Raw genomic sequence first — 13,986 nt, 5'->3', positions numbered from 1 at the left:
GATACCAGATTTCAGAGCAGCGCAAGGTCGATCAGAAAGCAGTGGACTCGCAGATTTTACCAAAAATCAAAGCCGTTCCTCAGCTCCGGGGCTACCTGCGATCTGTTTTTGCTCTGACAAATGGAATTTACCCTCACAAATTAGTGTTCTAAATTTCTTACTAAGAACCTAATTAAATAACTGATACATTTTCCGTGTGTCCTTTGTTCTTGTTACTGTTTGAGAATATCCTTGCCTGTGGAGGTAGGGTTGACCCTGCTAGCCTGGTGTGGCTCTGGGTCCTGGTTCTGGCCTTCTGGTTCCTTCCCGGCGTCTGGCTGCTCAGCGCTTTTCCCCACCCCCAAGCACCAGGAAGGAGTGGCGCTTTGTCCTGAGAGAATCGGTACTAACTGGACACCGAGATCTGCGCTCCGCTGACCACACTTTCCTCCCTTTGAATTGCTGAGCTTTTCTCTCCCATCTCAATTGTCCAACCCACTTCGCAGGCGGTGCTATTTCTTGAGTGTTTGGAATGGAAACGTGCTGCAGATGAGTGTAAGGTTACTCCGTTCATTAGCTGTATGGGGCTGGGGATTTAGCTCGGGCACAGCGCCTGCCTGGCAAGCGCAAGATCGAGGGTTTGATTCCTGGGACCGGAAGAAAAACAAAAACCCCAAAATAATCATTAGCCGTGTGTAGCAATTTTGATCACTGTAGAGAGTGGCTTGCTACCTTAGGTCCATTCTGTCGACATTTGCCTTTCAGTTACTTATATGCAATAGGATAAGCCTGGATGCATGCAAGTAGCGCATATGTAGAACTAATTTCTAGGTAATTTTTTGTCTTGTGCAGTACGAGGATTTCTGCATTTCAGCTCTGGTGGATGGACACAGACTACCTTCTAGGTGTGACACCAGTGTAGAGGCTGGTTATGTACAAGCGCTCCCGGTGTCGGTTTTAGTGAGACAGTGTACAGAGGGTAAAACTCAGCTGCGGTGCTGTGAAAGCAACAGAATTGCCAAGCCTTCGTAGAGTTCTCAGCTCTTTTACAGCTTTCCAGCAACCAGACCACATCGGCTTTGCCTTTCTCACAGTGTCAGAAAGCATGCCTCCTTGAGTCTGGCTTCCTAGCACAGTACCTCATTTTTTCACGTTCGTGGTTAGTGGTTCTTTTTACTATTAACCAGTACTGCCATGTATTTATTGTATCCTAAAACTCAGTGAAAGACATTTGGGTTGATCACCGTTAGAAATGATGAATAAACTGGGGGTGGTGGCACATACCTATAATCCCAGCACTCGGGAGGCTCAGGCAGGAGGATCATTGAGAGTTTGAGGCCAGCCTGAGCTGCATAGGAAGACTCAAAAACACACACACAAAAAAAAAAAAAAAAAAAAAAAAAAATCCACTTGAAACATTTTCATACAGGTGTAGATGTAATGTTTGATTTCTCTTGACAACACTGGAGCAGGCTTGCTGGGTTCTGTGCTAAGTATGTGCTTAGCTTTGTAAGAACCTGCTGGAAGTTTTCCAGTTCTTAACCCACCTTGGAATAGGATGGCTCCAGTATTGCACAGCCTTGACTTGGGGGTTTTCTGTTTAAAACTAGTCATTCTAGTGTATTCTGCGGCATGAGGCTTGAGCTGTGCGTGTGTGGTATGTGAGCCTTCTGATAGGCCCACTTTCCCAGCCTAATGTTTGTGAGACGGCCTTGCTGTATAGTCCACACTGACCTTGAACTCACTAAACAACCCAGGCAGTCCTGCCTCACCCGTCCCAGTGCTGGACAACCCTGCCTTTGACCTCACCCCATGAAATCCTTCAGTCCCCCAAGTTGCTTGTTAATACTTCCAGAGTCTAGCATGGATTGTCACGAGTTCGAGGCCAGCCTCAACTGCATAGTACTGAGCCCTTTTCTCAAAAACAACAAGAAAAAATACTTTGGAGTCTGGGTGCACTGGTTGACTGATTGCAGCACCCCTCCATGGGGCAGACCTGTGTTTTCTGTAGTTATTTTGTGGCCCTGGGATCGGATCCAAGGGCTTCACACTGAGCTACGTCTCTAACCCTTTTTTGTCTTTCATTCGGAGATTGGCTGAGTCAGAGTTGCTCAGGCTGGGCCTAAACTAACATGAAGAGGGCAAGAATGGACTGCGAAGGTTACAGGGTAGAGCTGGGGCTGCGCTTCAGTATTAGAGCTCTTACAGGTCAGACACAAGGCCCTTGGTTCAGCTCCTGGGCCATACAAACACAAAGATGAGATGAAGTGCATAGGATTTTGATTTCAAAAGAAAAGGCATGATAGGTTGCAAAAGTGACCACAAGGAGTCTTGCTGTCCCTGTACATTAAGCCAGTGATCCTGAAATGGTTTTTTTGGGGAAAAAAAAGGTAAGTGTAATGGTGCCTGCCTATAATCCCAGCACTCAAGAGGCTGAGGCAGGAAGATCACTGTGAGTTCAAGAAAGCCTGAGCTACACAGCAAGACCCTGTCTTAGGAAAAAAAAATTTTTGGTCTCAATCACTATATTAGTCTGCTTTCTGTTGGCAATAACAATATCACTGGATGATACGGAAAAGGAGTTTGGCTGGGTGTGGCAGTGCATATCTGTAATCCCAGCACTTGGGAGGCTGAGGCAGAAAGATCACTGCAAATTCGAGGCCAGCCTAAACTACATAGGAAGACCCTGTCTCAAAAAAGGAGCAGGTATTAAGGACTCATTGTTCTGGATATCCAAAAGTCTTGCTTCTAAAAACTAGTTGAGTTAAGCTTCCACCCTCCTACCATTTGACAGTGGGGAAGAATCCTCCTGCCTCAGCTTCCTAAGTGCTGGGATTACAGGTATGTGCCACCATGCCCAGCTTGGTTTTAAATTTTTAAAGCGAGTTTTTGCTTATGTAGTTATGTCTTGATATTTACCATATTAAAATTTTAGCCTGGTAGGGTGGTGCACGCCTGTAATCCCAGCTAGGTTACCCAGGTTGGTCTCAAAGTCATGAGCTCAAGTGATCCTCCCACTTCAGCCTCCTGGGGAAGCTAAAACTATAGTCACTGAAAGTGGCTTACACTTATTTTTAAAGTATATGCATTGTAGAATCTAGGGGAATGTGTATGTATAAATACAAAAGTTAAAAGGAATATAGGGCTGGGGAAGTAGCTCAGCAGCACAGTGCCTGCCTGGCAAGTGCAAGGTCATGAGTTTGATTCCCGGTACCCACCCCCCCACACACACACACACACAAAAAAATATATATATATAGATATATAGATATATATTTTACCTGAGTGAGTTTGGAAACATCCACCAAAAAATCTACACACAAATGTTCATAGGCGCCTTATTTGTAGCTTGGGTGGTGGTGCACACCTGTAATCCCAGCACTCAGGAGGCTGAGGCAGGAAGATCACCATGAATTCAAGGCCACCCTGGGCTACATAATGAGTTCAAATCTAGCCTGAACTACAAAGCGAGACCCTGTCTCAAAAAGCAAAGAAAAAAAGGTGTGTGTGTGTGTGTGTGTGTGCGTGTGTGTGTGTGTGTGTGTGTCAGAGAGAGAGAACATAGCCCAGTAATAAAGTCCTACCTTAACATGGGTTCAATTCTCAGTACCACTAAACAATCAAACACACTGACAGACGGACAGACAGTGGTTGCTAGGTTAGAGATCGGTTTGGGGAGGGTTGAACAGATGGGACATGGGATACTTAGGGCACAGAGACTGTTTTGTATGGTACCATAACGGAAGATCTATGTAATTATATGCTTCCCGAAAGCCATGGTGCATACCTGTAATCCTGGTACTCGAGCACTTGGGTGGCTGAGACAGGAGGATTGCTGCGAGTTCGAGGCCAGCTGGGGCTACATAGTGAGTTCAAGGCCAGCCAGAATTACACAGTGAGACCCTGTCTCAAAAAAAAAAAAAATTTCTCTCAAGTAAGAAAAAAATGAATATAGTAGTAAGTCAGGTCCTTTTTGCCTCCTTTTATAAAAAAAAAAAAAAAAAAAAAAAAAAAGCCATAGAACAGGCGTTGACAATGAGCACTAATGTCAGCTACAGACTTTAATCACATTCATCAGTCGTCACAAGGGCACCACACAAATACAAGATTAATCACAGAGAAATACTGGAAGCTTATTGGAGAGGTATATAGGAACTCTGTGTTTCCCATTCAGTTTTTCTGTAAACCAAGAACTACTCAAAAATTTAAGTCTATTAGCCGGGCATGGTGGTGCATACCTGTAATCCCAGTACTCTGGGAGGCTGAGGCAGGAGAATCATGAGTTCAAGCCCAGCCTGAGCAACTTAGTGGCTCAGTAAGACCCTGTCTGTAAACAAAAAAAAAAAAGAGAGGAGCTGGGATCAATCCCTAGCACTGCAAAATAAATAAATAAGAAAATAAATAGATCAATAAATAAAGTCTATTGTGCTGGATATGTAAGTCAGTAGTAAAGCTAGGGCTTAGCATGCATGAGGCCCTGGGTTCCATCCCAGTACCAAAATCAGAAACATGAGTCTATATTTATTTATTTGTCTTTTTGAGACAGGGTCTCGCTATGCTATTCGGGCGGGCCTTGAAATCACTTTGTAGGCTGGGCGTGGTGGCGCACACCTGTAATCCCAGCACTCAGGAGGCTGAGGCAGGAGGATCGTTGTGAGTTCAAGACCAGCCTGGGCTACTAAGTGAGCTCAAAGGCAGCCTGAACCGCATAGTGAGACTCTGTCTCAAAAAGACAAAAAAAAAAAAAAAAAGGAAAAAAAATCACTTTGTAGTCCAGGCTGGCTTCAAACTCACATCAATCCTCCTGCCTCAGCCTCCCAAGTGCTGCAATTACAGGAATGTGCCACCATATCCACCTATGAGTCTATTTTTAAAAGTGTAGATGCAAGGCCCTGGGTTCAATCCCTAGTACCACAAAAAAAGAAAAAATTTTTTAGCTGGGCACAGTGGTAAGCTCTTGTAGCCTTAGCTGCTCAGGAGGCTGAAGCAGGAAGATCACTTGAACCCAGTAGCTGGACGCTAGCATAGGCCACACAGTGAGACTCCAACTCAACACATAAATAAATAAGTAAAATAAAGATCAATTCTTGGACTGAAGGTCAATTGGAAATGGTATAATGGTGGAAATACTGCTTTGGGGGTCAGATGCACTTAGATTAGAATCCCGACTATTTGTTTAGCTTTCAGAAAACTAATATATAATAATAATGGTAGCCACACATGGTGGCACACACCTGTACTCCCAGCACTCGGGAGGCTGAGGCAGTAGGGCCACTGAGAATTTGAGGCCAGCCAGGCTACACAGTGAGCTCAAGACCAACCTAAACTACACAGCAAGACCCTGACCAAAAAACAAAAACAAACATAAAAGGTAAATGCTATGATCCTGAGTATATGCCAAGTACCTGAATTTTTAACATTTTAATAAAATATACAATATATAAAATTGCCATTTCATTTTATTAGGGGATTAATAATAAATTATTAATTTAAATAAATCCCACTGAGCTACATGCACAGCCCTTTTTTATGTTTTTGTTTTATCTTTTGAGGCACAATCTCTTTTCACAGTTCTTACTAGCCTTGAACTCACTATGTAGCCCGGGCATGGGTCACCTTGCCTAGCCAGGGTGGCTTTCTGAGATCAGGATGGGCACTGGCCTGCTGTGAGACCAAGGACCAGATGCCAATCAAGACCATAGATTCCAGCAAAGTGTCTCCAAATTCCTCCAGACTTTACTAAGCAGCTACTTTGTTCCAATGCCATGCCAGGTGCTAGGGACCAAGGGATCAGACAAACGTCTCTATGGCCAACAATCCCAAGCCCATGTTACCCTTCCTGGCCTGGGGCTGGCTGCTGCGGCCCTCTGTCAGTGCTGAGACCTTCAGGACTGGGCCCCAGCAGCTTCTGGAGCCTGCACTCCCCTTGAAGGATGCGGGCCTACGTGGCCCACTTCACCTCTGCTCACAGCATGGCTGCCAAAGCTCATCACATGGGTGATTTTCCCCACCTGCTCCAATGGAAGTTTGAGGAGGCCTTTGTGTTGGTTTCCTGGGGCTGTGGTAACAACGTGCCATGAACTTCCAGGCTTAACGGAAATGTATTCTCATTGTTCTGGAGGCCCAAAGCCTGAAACCAAGATATTGGCAGGGCCAGTGGCTCTTTTGTTTTGTTTGTGGTTTTGCTACTGGGAATTGAACTCAGGGCCTTTGCACTGAGCTACATCTCCAGCTCTTTGAATTTTTTATTTTGAGACAGGGTCATACGTGTTTGTGTTTTGAGACAGGGGCTTGCCATGCAGTCCAGACTGGCCTTGAACTCACTAAAGAGCCCAGGGTAGTCTTGAATTCATGGCGATCCTCCTGCCTCAGCCTCCCAAGTGCTGAGACTACAGGCATGCACTCCACTTCCCATGCTTTTTCTGAAGGCTCTAGAAAGGACCCTCCCTGGCCTCTCCTGGCTGCGGCCGCTGGCCAGCAGCCCTTGGCCTGCCCGTGGCACGTGGCCCTCCCCTGCTGTCCTCACACGGTTCTGCCCTCTGTCTCTCTTTTCGCGGGGCTGGGGGAAGCTCAGTGTGGAATACTCGACACGTTCAAGGCCCTCAGTTTAATCCTCAGTACCACACATGCAAATTGCCCTTTTTGTTTCGTTTTTGTAGCAGTGAGGATTAAACCCAAGAACTTTGCCCTGAGCTACATCCCCCCTCTTTGCTGTTGTGTGCATGCTAGTAATTTGTCAGACCTTGGCGGGGGCCACTTGACTTGCATATGGACAGACAGGGCCCTGTCCATGCATGCCATAGGTCCTCCACCGTGCCCTCATACCTCAGAATGTACCTTGTTTGGAGACAGAATCCTTCAAAGGTAATTGAATCAAAATTCAGTAATTAGCTGAGTGTGGTGGTGCATCCCTGTAATCCCAGCACTTGGGAGGCTGAGACAGGAGGATCGCTGTGAATTCGAGGCCAGCCTGGACTACTTAGTGAGACCCTGTCTCCCCACAAGAAAAGTGGTAATTAAAGAGGAAAGGAAGGAAAGAGAAAGAAACAGACTCCTAAATGTAACACTGTGGCCACTCAAAGTCAGCACTAAGTAGATACCAAATGAATGGAAACATACAGCGCCTTTTCTTTTGTAAAAGCCCAACGACCCTGTCTTTTGCCCACTTTTCCTCTGTGGAAACGACGGTCTCAATCTTTTTTTTTTTTTCCAGGTACCGGGAATCGAACTCACGACCTTGCACTTGCCTGGCAGGTGCTGTGCCCCTGAGCTAAACCCCCAGGCCCCTCAATCTTTTTTTTTTTTTTTTTTGTCTTTTTGAAACAGGGTCCTCATTATGCAGTTCAGGCTGGCCTTTAGCTCACTTTGTAGCCCAGGCTGGTCTCGAACTGACAACGATTTTCCTGCCTCAGCTTCCCGAGTGCTGGGATTACAGGCGTGCGCCACCACGCCCAGCTTCTTAATCTTAAATTTTGCAGCAGAGGCGTGTTTGCGAATTCTCAAACCGGAACTGGAAATTTTGGTGCAGCAATACCTCTCACGGACACCAGGTGGCACCAGAGGACACAGCATGGTGCAGATCCGCACGACGCTGATTTCTCCCAGAAAGAGAGCTCCCGTCACTCTCGGCCCTCTTCGGGCTTGTGCTCCAGGCGGAGGCCTGTCGCTTGGCTTTCGTATTTGAGCAGAGCTCCAAGAAGAATTTGTCTTTCCTCGTTTTCCCATATCTCTTTCCTCCGATTTCCTTTTCTTGCTGCCTCAGGGACCCACCCAGGAGCCGAATAATCGACTAGCTCTCTCTGAGACTTGAGTGGGCGTGTGTTCCTCCTCCAGCCTGTGCTCGCGGGGTGGAAATAATCAATCTTCCTACCGGTTCTGTCAGTGCGTGTGTGAGCGCGAGCACGCTCGGCAGATGTGCATGTGTTTTTCCCTGGGTGTTTTGCAGCGCCTGCCAGCTCTATTAAGGTTTATCAAGGGCCATTTATCTCCACGCCACAGGCGCATATCTGTGAGCTCAGTAAGGATTACAGACTCATTTTACACCGTCAGCTGGTACAGAAAAGTCAGCAGAAGGGAGCGATATCGCGAAATCCCAGAGGAGCCCCAGTTTGAGCCCAGGCCAGGGACCATCACGTCAGCAGCTGGGGCAGCAGGGAGAGGCCCGCAGTGACGGAGGTCCGACCTCCCACAGCGCTTCCTGCGGCCTCCCTCACCCTCTTAGCTGCCAACTGAGGTCCTCACCCATGTTCCTTTAGTCATTTCCCTACCTTGATCTTTTACCTTGCTTTTCGTTTTCTTGCTTTCTTCCTTTCTTTTTAAATCAACCTTTCGTTCTTTCTTTCTTTTTCTTTTTTTGTCCTTTTGAGACGGTCTCACTGTGCAGTTTAGGCTGGCCTTGAGCTCGCTTTGTAGCCCAGGCTGGTTTCGAACTTGCAACGATCCTCCTGCTTCAGCCTCCTGAGTGCTGGGATTACGGGGAAGCACCACCACACCTGGCCATCCTCTATTCTTAATTGAAAGAGTAGGAAGGAACAGTTCCAAAGAAAAGAAGTTATAAGCCATCAGTCTTTCCTGTTTATGAATCCCCCCCTCCCTTGTCTGTCTGAATATGGATTCCCTGCCTGCAGGTTATCAGCAGAAAGTTCTTTTGGCCAGAGACTTTCTTTATCTTGCTGATCTGTTCTAAAAATTTGCACTAAATGGTCTTATTTCCAGAAGGGATCTATAAATATTAATTCATCAGCTGCCTCATCAAGGTATGGAGGCATCCATGTAGGCCTATGAGTAATTAATCACTGTTGCTAAAATATTAAATAACTCTTCATTATGCAGCCTAAAGACTTCAAGGCCTGGATCCGTGCTGTTTTCATTAATTAGGGTGAAGGACAATAGTTCCTAGGTATCTTCCCTCCTTGATCTTTAAATATAGACATGGAGAGCACAAGAAATGCTCTCCGTTTTTTTGTTTGTTTGTTTGTTTGTTTTGTTTTTTGCTTTTCCAGTACCGGGAATCAAACTCACGACCTTGTACTTGCCAGGCAGGCGCTGTGCCGCTGAGCTAAATCCCCAGCCCCTTGTGCTTGCTGAACTGCTCGAGGTGAATAGTTAGTGTTTAAAACTCAAGTCCTGGGCTGGGGATACAGCTCAGCGGCACAAGCGCCTGCCTGGCAAGTGCAAGATCCCGGTACCAAAAAATAAAAAAGTAAAACTCAAGTCCTTTAAAATTATGCTGGGTGTTTGACTGAGGTTTGGGACTGGGAGCGGAGGGAATGCATGGGAACCCGTGAAGCCCAAACGAGCAGGCTGAAGTTGCCCAGTCAGGCAGACCTGTGTTCAAACCGGAGCTTCGATGTTTGCTGAGTTTGTGACACTGAGCAATGTCTGAGTCTTGGTTTCCCGGCAGAAGTTAGGGGTGAAAGCACTACCTTTCTCAGATGATCGTTGTGAGGATTTGATAAATTGGTCATCTCGGTGGAGGTGGTGGAAATTGAACCCAGGACTTTGAGCGGACTAAAGGGAGCTCTGCCCCTGAGCTGCACCCCAGCCTGTTCCGACATATTAAGCCAATTTATGCCTTTCAAGGCATCAAACTGCACTTAACTGCTGAGCTTATGGTGTCTTTGATTCTGGTCTTTTTTTTTTTTTTGGTTTTTCTCCGGTACCGGGAACCGAACTCACGACCTTGCGCTTGCCAGGCAGGCGCTTTTGCCGCTGAGCTAAACCCCCAGCCCCCTGATTCTGGTCTTTTTCCTCCATCAAGGTGTAGGCTCCTGAGAGATGACTTTCCTGCCTGGCTCAACCTAATAACCCCACATCAAGAATAAAGCGTTGGGGCTGGGGATTTAGCTCAGCGGCACAGTGCCTGCCTGGCAAGCACAAGGTCATGAGTTTGACTCCCGGTACCAGGGGAAAAAAAAAAAAACAACACAAAGCCATTCAGCAGGACTCGAGAAATTCTTCTTCTTCTTCTTTTTTTGTCTTTTTTTTTTTTTTTTGACACAGGGTCTCGCTATGCAGTTCAGGCTGGCCTTGAGCTCACTTTGTAGCCCAGGCTGGTCTCGAACTCACAACAATCCTCCTGTCTCAGCCTCCCAGGTGCTGGGATCACAGGTTTGTGCCACCACGCCCGGCTGAGAAATTCTTCTTCTGGAATGTTCTTTCAGGGTATTTTCAGCATATGTTTGAAGAACTCTTCAGCTCCTTGAGAGTACGGAATCAATTCTTGTACACAGTACTTTAGATACTCAGATATCTGGTTATCTCTATTTTATATATCTTCCTGGATTGGACATGTGCTAGGGGCATAGCAAGTGTCTGTGGAATGAATATAAGGAAAATGAAATGAACAGTAATTGTAAGCATGAGATGATAGTAACAGTGCAAGAGTTATTTATTTGGAACTCTGGGAGGCTGAGGCAGGAGGATCACCAAGTTGAACACAGCCTGAGCAACTTAGCAACTTAGCAAGATCTTCTCTAAAAATAAAATATTTTTACAAAGGAGTCTGAGGATTTAGGACAGTGGAAAGGCCCTTTGTTCAATCTTCAGTACTGCAAAAAAAAAACAACTATTTATTTGGGAGGGAAACAGTGCAGGATGAAGACTGTTGTGGGTTCCAACCTCAGTTCTGCCACTTCCTATCCAGGAGCAGGTCACTTAATTCCGAGGCTCTATTGTTTGTAAAATGAGGCTATCCCTGGGCATATCAAGAGAGGCTATCATTGACTGCTCGGAAGGGTATTATATATAAATGAATGCATGTACATTGATTCTTCCATATTATACAGATTCTTTTTGGGCTTCTTGAGACAGGGTTTTACTATGCAGTTTAGGCTGGTTTTGAACTCACTCTTTTTTTTTTTTTTTTTTTGAGGTACTGGGGATCGAACTCACAACCTTGTGCTTGCCAGGCAGGCGCTTATGCCACTGAGCTGTATCCCCAGCCTTTGAACTCACTTTGTAGCCCAGGCTGGCCTTGAACTCACAGTGATCCTCCTGCCTCAGCTTCCTGAGTACTGGGATTACAGGCGTGTGCCACCATGCCTGACCAAACAGATTTTTTAATTAAAACATATTTTTACTTTTTTTCAAAAACAAAAACAAACAAACAAAAATACATGTTCCCAATAAATAACATGAAAAAATGTTCAAAATCTCTGGCCATCAGGGGATGCAGATTAAAACAACAGGGAGTTCCACCATCATGATATCAAATAATAACAAATGCAGATGAAGCTGCAGGGACAAAGAGACCCTTCTACACCATTGGTGGAAGTGTAAACTAGGACAATCATGATGGAGATCAGAATGAAGATTCCTCAAAGAACTAAAAATAGAAATTCCATTTGACCCCACTAGCCCCCTTCTAGGTAGCTTCCTGAAAAAGTTAAAGATATCATATTACAGTGATCCGTGCATACCCATGTTTATAGCAGCACAACTTACAATAACTAGACCTTGGAAGCAGCCTATCTGTCCATCAACAAATGAATGGGTAAAGAAAAGGTGATATTTATATATCATGGAGCACTACTCTGCCATAAAGAAGCATAAACTTGAGTCATTGGTAGGAAAATGGATGCCCCTTGAGATCATAATGTTAAGTGAAATAAACCAGACGCACAAGCTTAAGTATTGCATGGCTTCTTTTACGTGGGAAGCCCAAAGTATAAATAAAGAGCAAGATAAAAGATAGAAAATAGGAAAACGGGAGATAGATCTTTTGCAAAAGAGATGGAGGGAGGGGAGAGGCTGGGGATGAGAGAAAGAAGGGACACATGTGATGCACACAGCCCGTCTCCCCAGCAGGAGTGTGATCACTATGTACCGCAAACTTGGACTAATGAAAAACTAAAAAGAGCAGACCTAACCCACCATGCTGTAGGAAGAAAATTTGGAAAACTTTCCCAGGTACAGACCACAGCCCCTGAATCACTGTTAAGCATACTCTTTAATCTCACCAAAAGGCCTTGCAGCACTTATTGTATACCTATGCTTGTACATGCATGGGATTTAAAAAAAATGCATACTATACTGATCATTATTATACATTTAAGAATAAATTCTATTAATTTTGTTTTGGGGAAGTCTGGCTATGTTGCTCAGTCTGGGCTTTTTTGTTGTTGCTGTTGATAGGATCTCACTATGCAGTTCAGGCTGGCCTTGAGCTCACTTTGTAGCCCAGGCTGGCCTTAAATTTGTGAACAGTCCTCCTGCCTCAGCCTTCCGAGTGCTGGGATTATAGGTGTTTGGAACCATGCCCGGCCTTCAGGCTGGCTTTGAACTCACTATGTAGTCCAGGCTGACCTTGAACTCATGGTGCTCCTCTTGCCTCAGCCTCCTGAGTGCTGGGATTACAGGCATGTGCCACCTCGCCCGGCCTAGCAGTTTGTTTTTTTAAGGGGTTTAAGGGTCAGATCATAGATGTCATATAGAGAGAACAATTTCGCCTCCCCCGTTTCAGATCAGCCCCAACTCCCCATGGCAGCTCGTGGGGACAATGTGGTATAGTTTCCCATGCAGTTTTCTCTACATCGATCGTTCCTTTTTGTTTTCACAAAAATTGGAGTGTAGGGGCTGGGCATTTAGCTCAGTGGCACAGCGCCTGCCTGGCAAGTGCAAGGGTGTGAGTTCGATCTCCGGTACCAGAAAAACACAAAACAAAACAAACAAACAAAAATTGGAGTGTGTGTGTATGGTACTGGCTATTGAACCCAGGGCCTTTGCACTGAGCCACATCCCCAACCCTTTTAAATAATTTATTTTAGGGCAGGGTCTCAGTATGTTGCTGTGTTGTTTAGGGGTAGGCTCAATTTTCGATCCCTCTGACTCAGCCTCCTAGAATCCCGGGATTACAGGCATATGCCCCTAGGCTTGGCTGTCGTGCACATTTTAAAGGCGCAGTCAAGGTTAAATATTTGGAATATAACAATAGTTACTATTACTCATGGAATACTTGCTAGGCACTGGGCCGCAAGTATTGACAACAAGTGCTTTATTTTCGCCGGATTTTGTTTTGTTTTGGTGTGTACGTTATTTTTATTTTTATTTTTGACACAGGGTCTCGCTCTCTAGTGCAGGTTGGCCTCGAATTCACAGTGATCCTCCTGCTTCAGCCTTCCAAGTGCTGGGATTATAAGTGTGCACCACTACAACCGGCTTTGTTGCGGTAGTGGAGAGCGCACCCAAGTATGCTCCACCACTAAGCTATACTCCCGGCCCTCCTTTTTTTTGGGCTAAGGGCCCCCTGAATTGCCCAAGCTGGCCTCATATGGGTGCTTGGCTTTTCAGTAAATATTAAGTACCTACTGTAAATATTCAGTAAATATTAAGTACGCGGTTCTACCAAGTGTTTATCGGCAAGTTTGCAACTCCTATTCTGCGCCAGATTGTTTTTTCGGAGCGAGAAACCAGGGGCCAGGGCCTCGCGCTGGTAGGCAAGCGCGCCAACCCAGAGCTACATCCCTGACCCTGCACCACATTTTTGCATGTATCTCACTTAAACCAGCAGCAGGGCGTGAACCTGGCTGTGATGCCCAGCGTGGGGGCTCTGGCTGCAGCGAAGAGTGCACGCCTGAGTAGAGAGGGAAGCGCAAGCGACGCGCTCTTCTCCTGGTGCGCCCCGAGACCCGGGTGACCTCGAGAGGCCAAGGGACGACGGGGCGCGGGAGGTCAGCCGGAGGGCACACTCCACGCAGCCGCGCCGGGTCGCGTTCTGCAGCCTGGGCGCTGTCTGCGGGGCGGTGGGCGGGGCCGTGGGTGGGCGGGGCCGGTATTGTCCGCTCCGCGGGGCATGCCGGGAGCCCCGCCCCCATCATGGCGTCTCACTGACAGTTGGCTCCTGAGCAGCAGAGGCGGATCTAGCTCCTCAGGGCGGCGGCGGCGTCTGCAGCGGCAGGGCTGGGGTCTCCGGAGCCGGGTTGGGCGGGTGGCGGCTCCGCAGATGGCCTAGAGCGGAGCTGCGCGGGCGAGGCGGCCGGCGGGGCGCTGGCATGGGCTGCTGAGCGC

General features: G+C 46.7%; 1 protein-coding gene across 1 annotated transcript in view; it reads left to right on the top strand.

Annotated features, from left to right (window-relative positions):
• The window catches only part of Rpl6 (ribosomal protein L6), a gene marked incomplete in the record, with an annotated part of 5,374 nt that extends 5,181 nt beyond the window's left edge, over nucleotides 1-193 (top strand). Inside the window, 1 exon segment of the mRNA XM_013503571.1 lies at nucleotides 1-193. Coding sequence (XP_013359025.1) covers nucleotides 1-152 — 152 coding nt within the window.
• Between the last annotated feature and the right edge of the window lie 13,793 nt (nucleotides 194-13,986).

Source organism: Chinchilla lanigera, unplaced genomic scaffold, assembly GCF_000276665.1.
Source record: "Chinchilla lanigera isolate Chin_1 unplaced genomic scaffold, ChiLan1.0 scaffold00081, whole genome shotgun sequence".
Classification (NCBI taxonomy): Eukaryota; Metazoa; Chordata; class Mammalia; order Rodentia; family Chinchillidae; genus Chinchilla; species Chinchilla lanigera.
The sequence above is the reverse complement of the archived record's forward strand: the minus strand, read 5'-3'. Positions and strand labels throughout refer to the sequence as shown.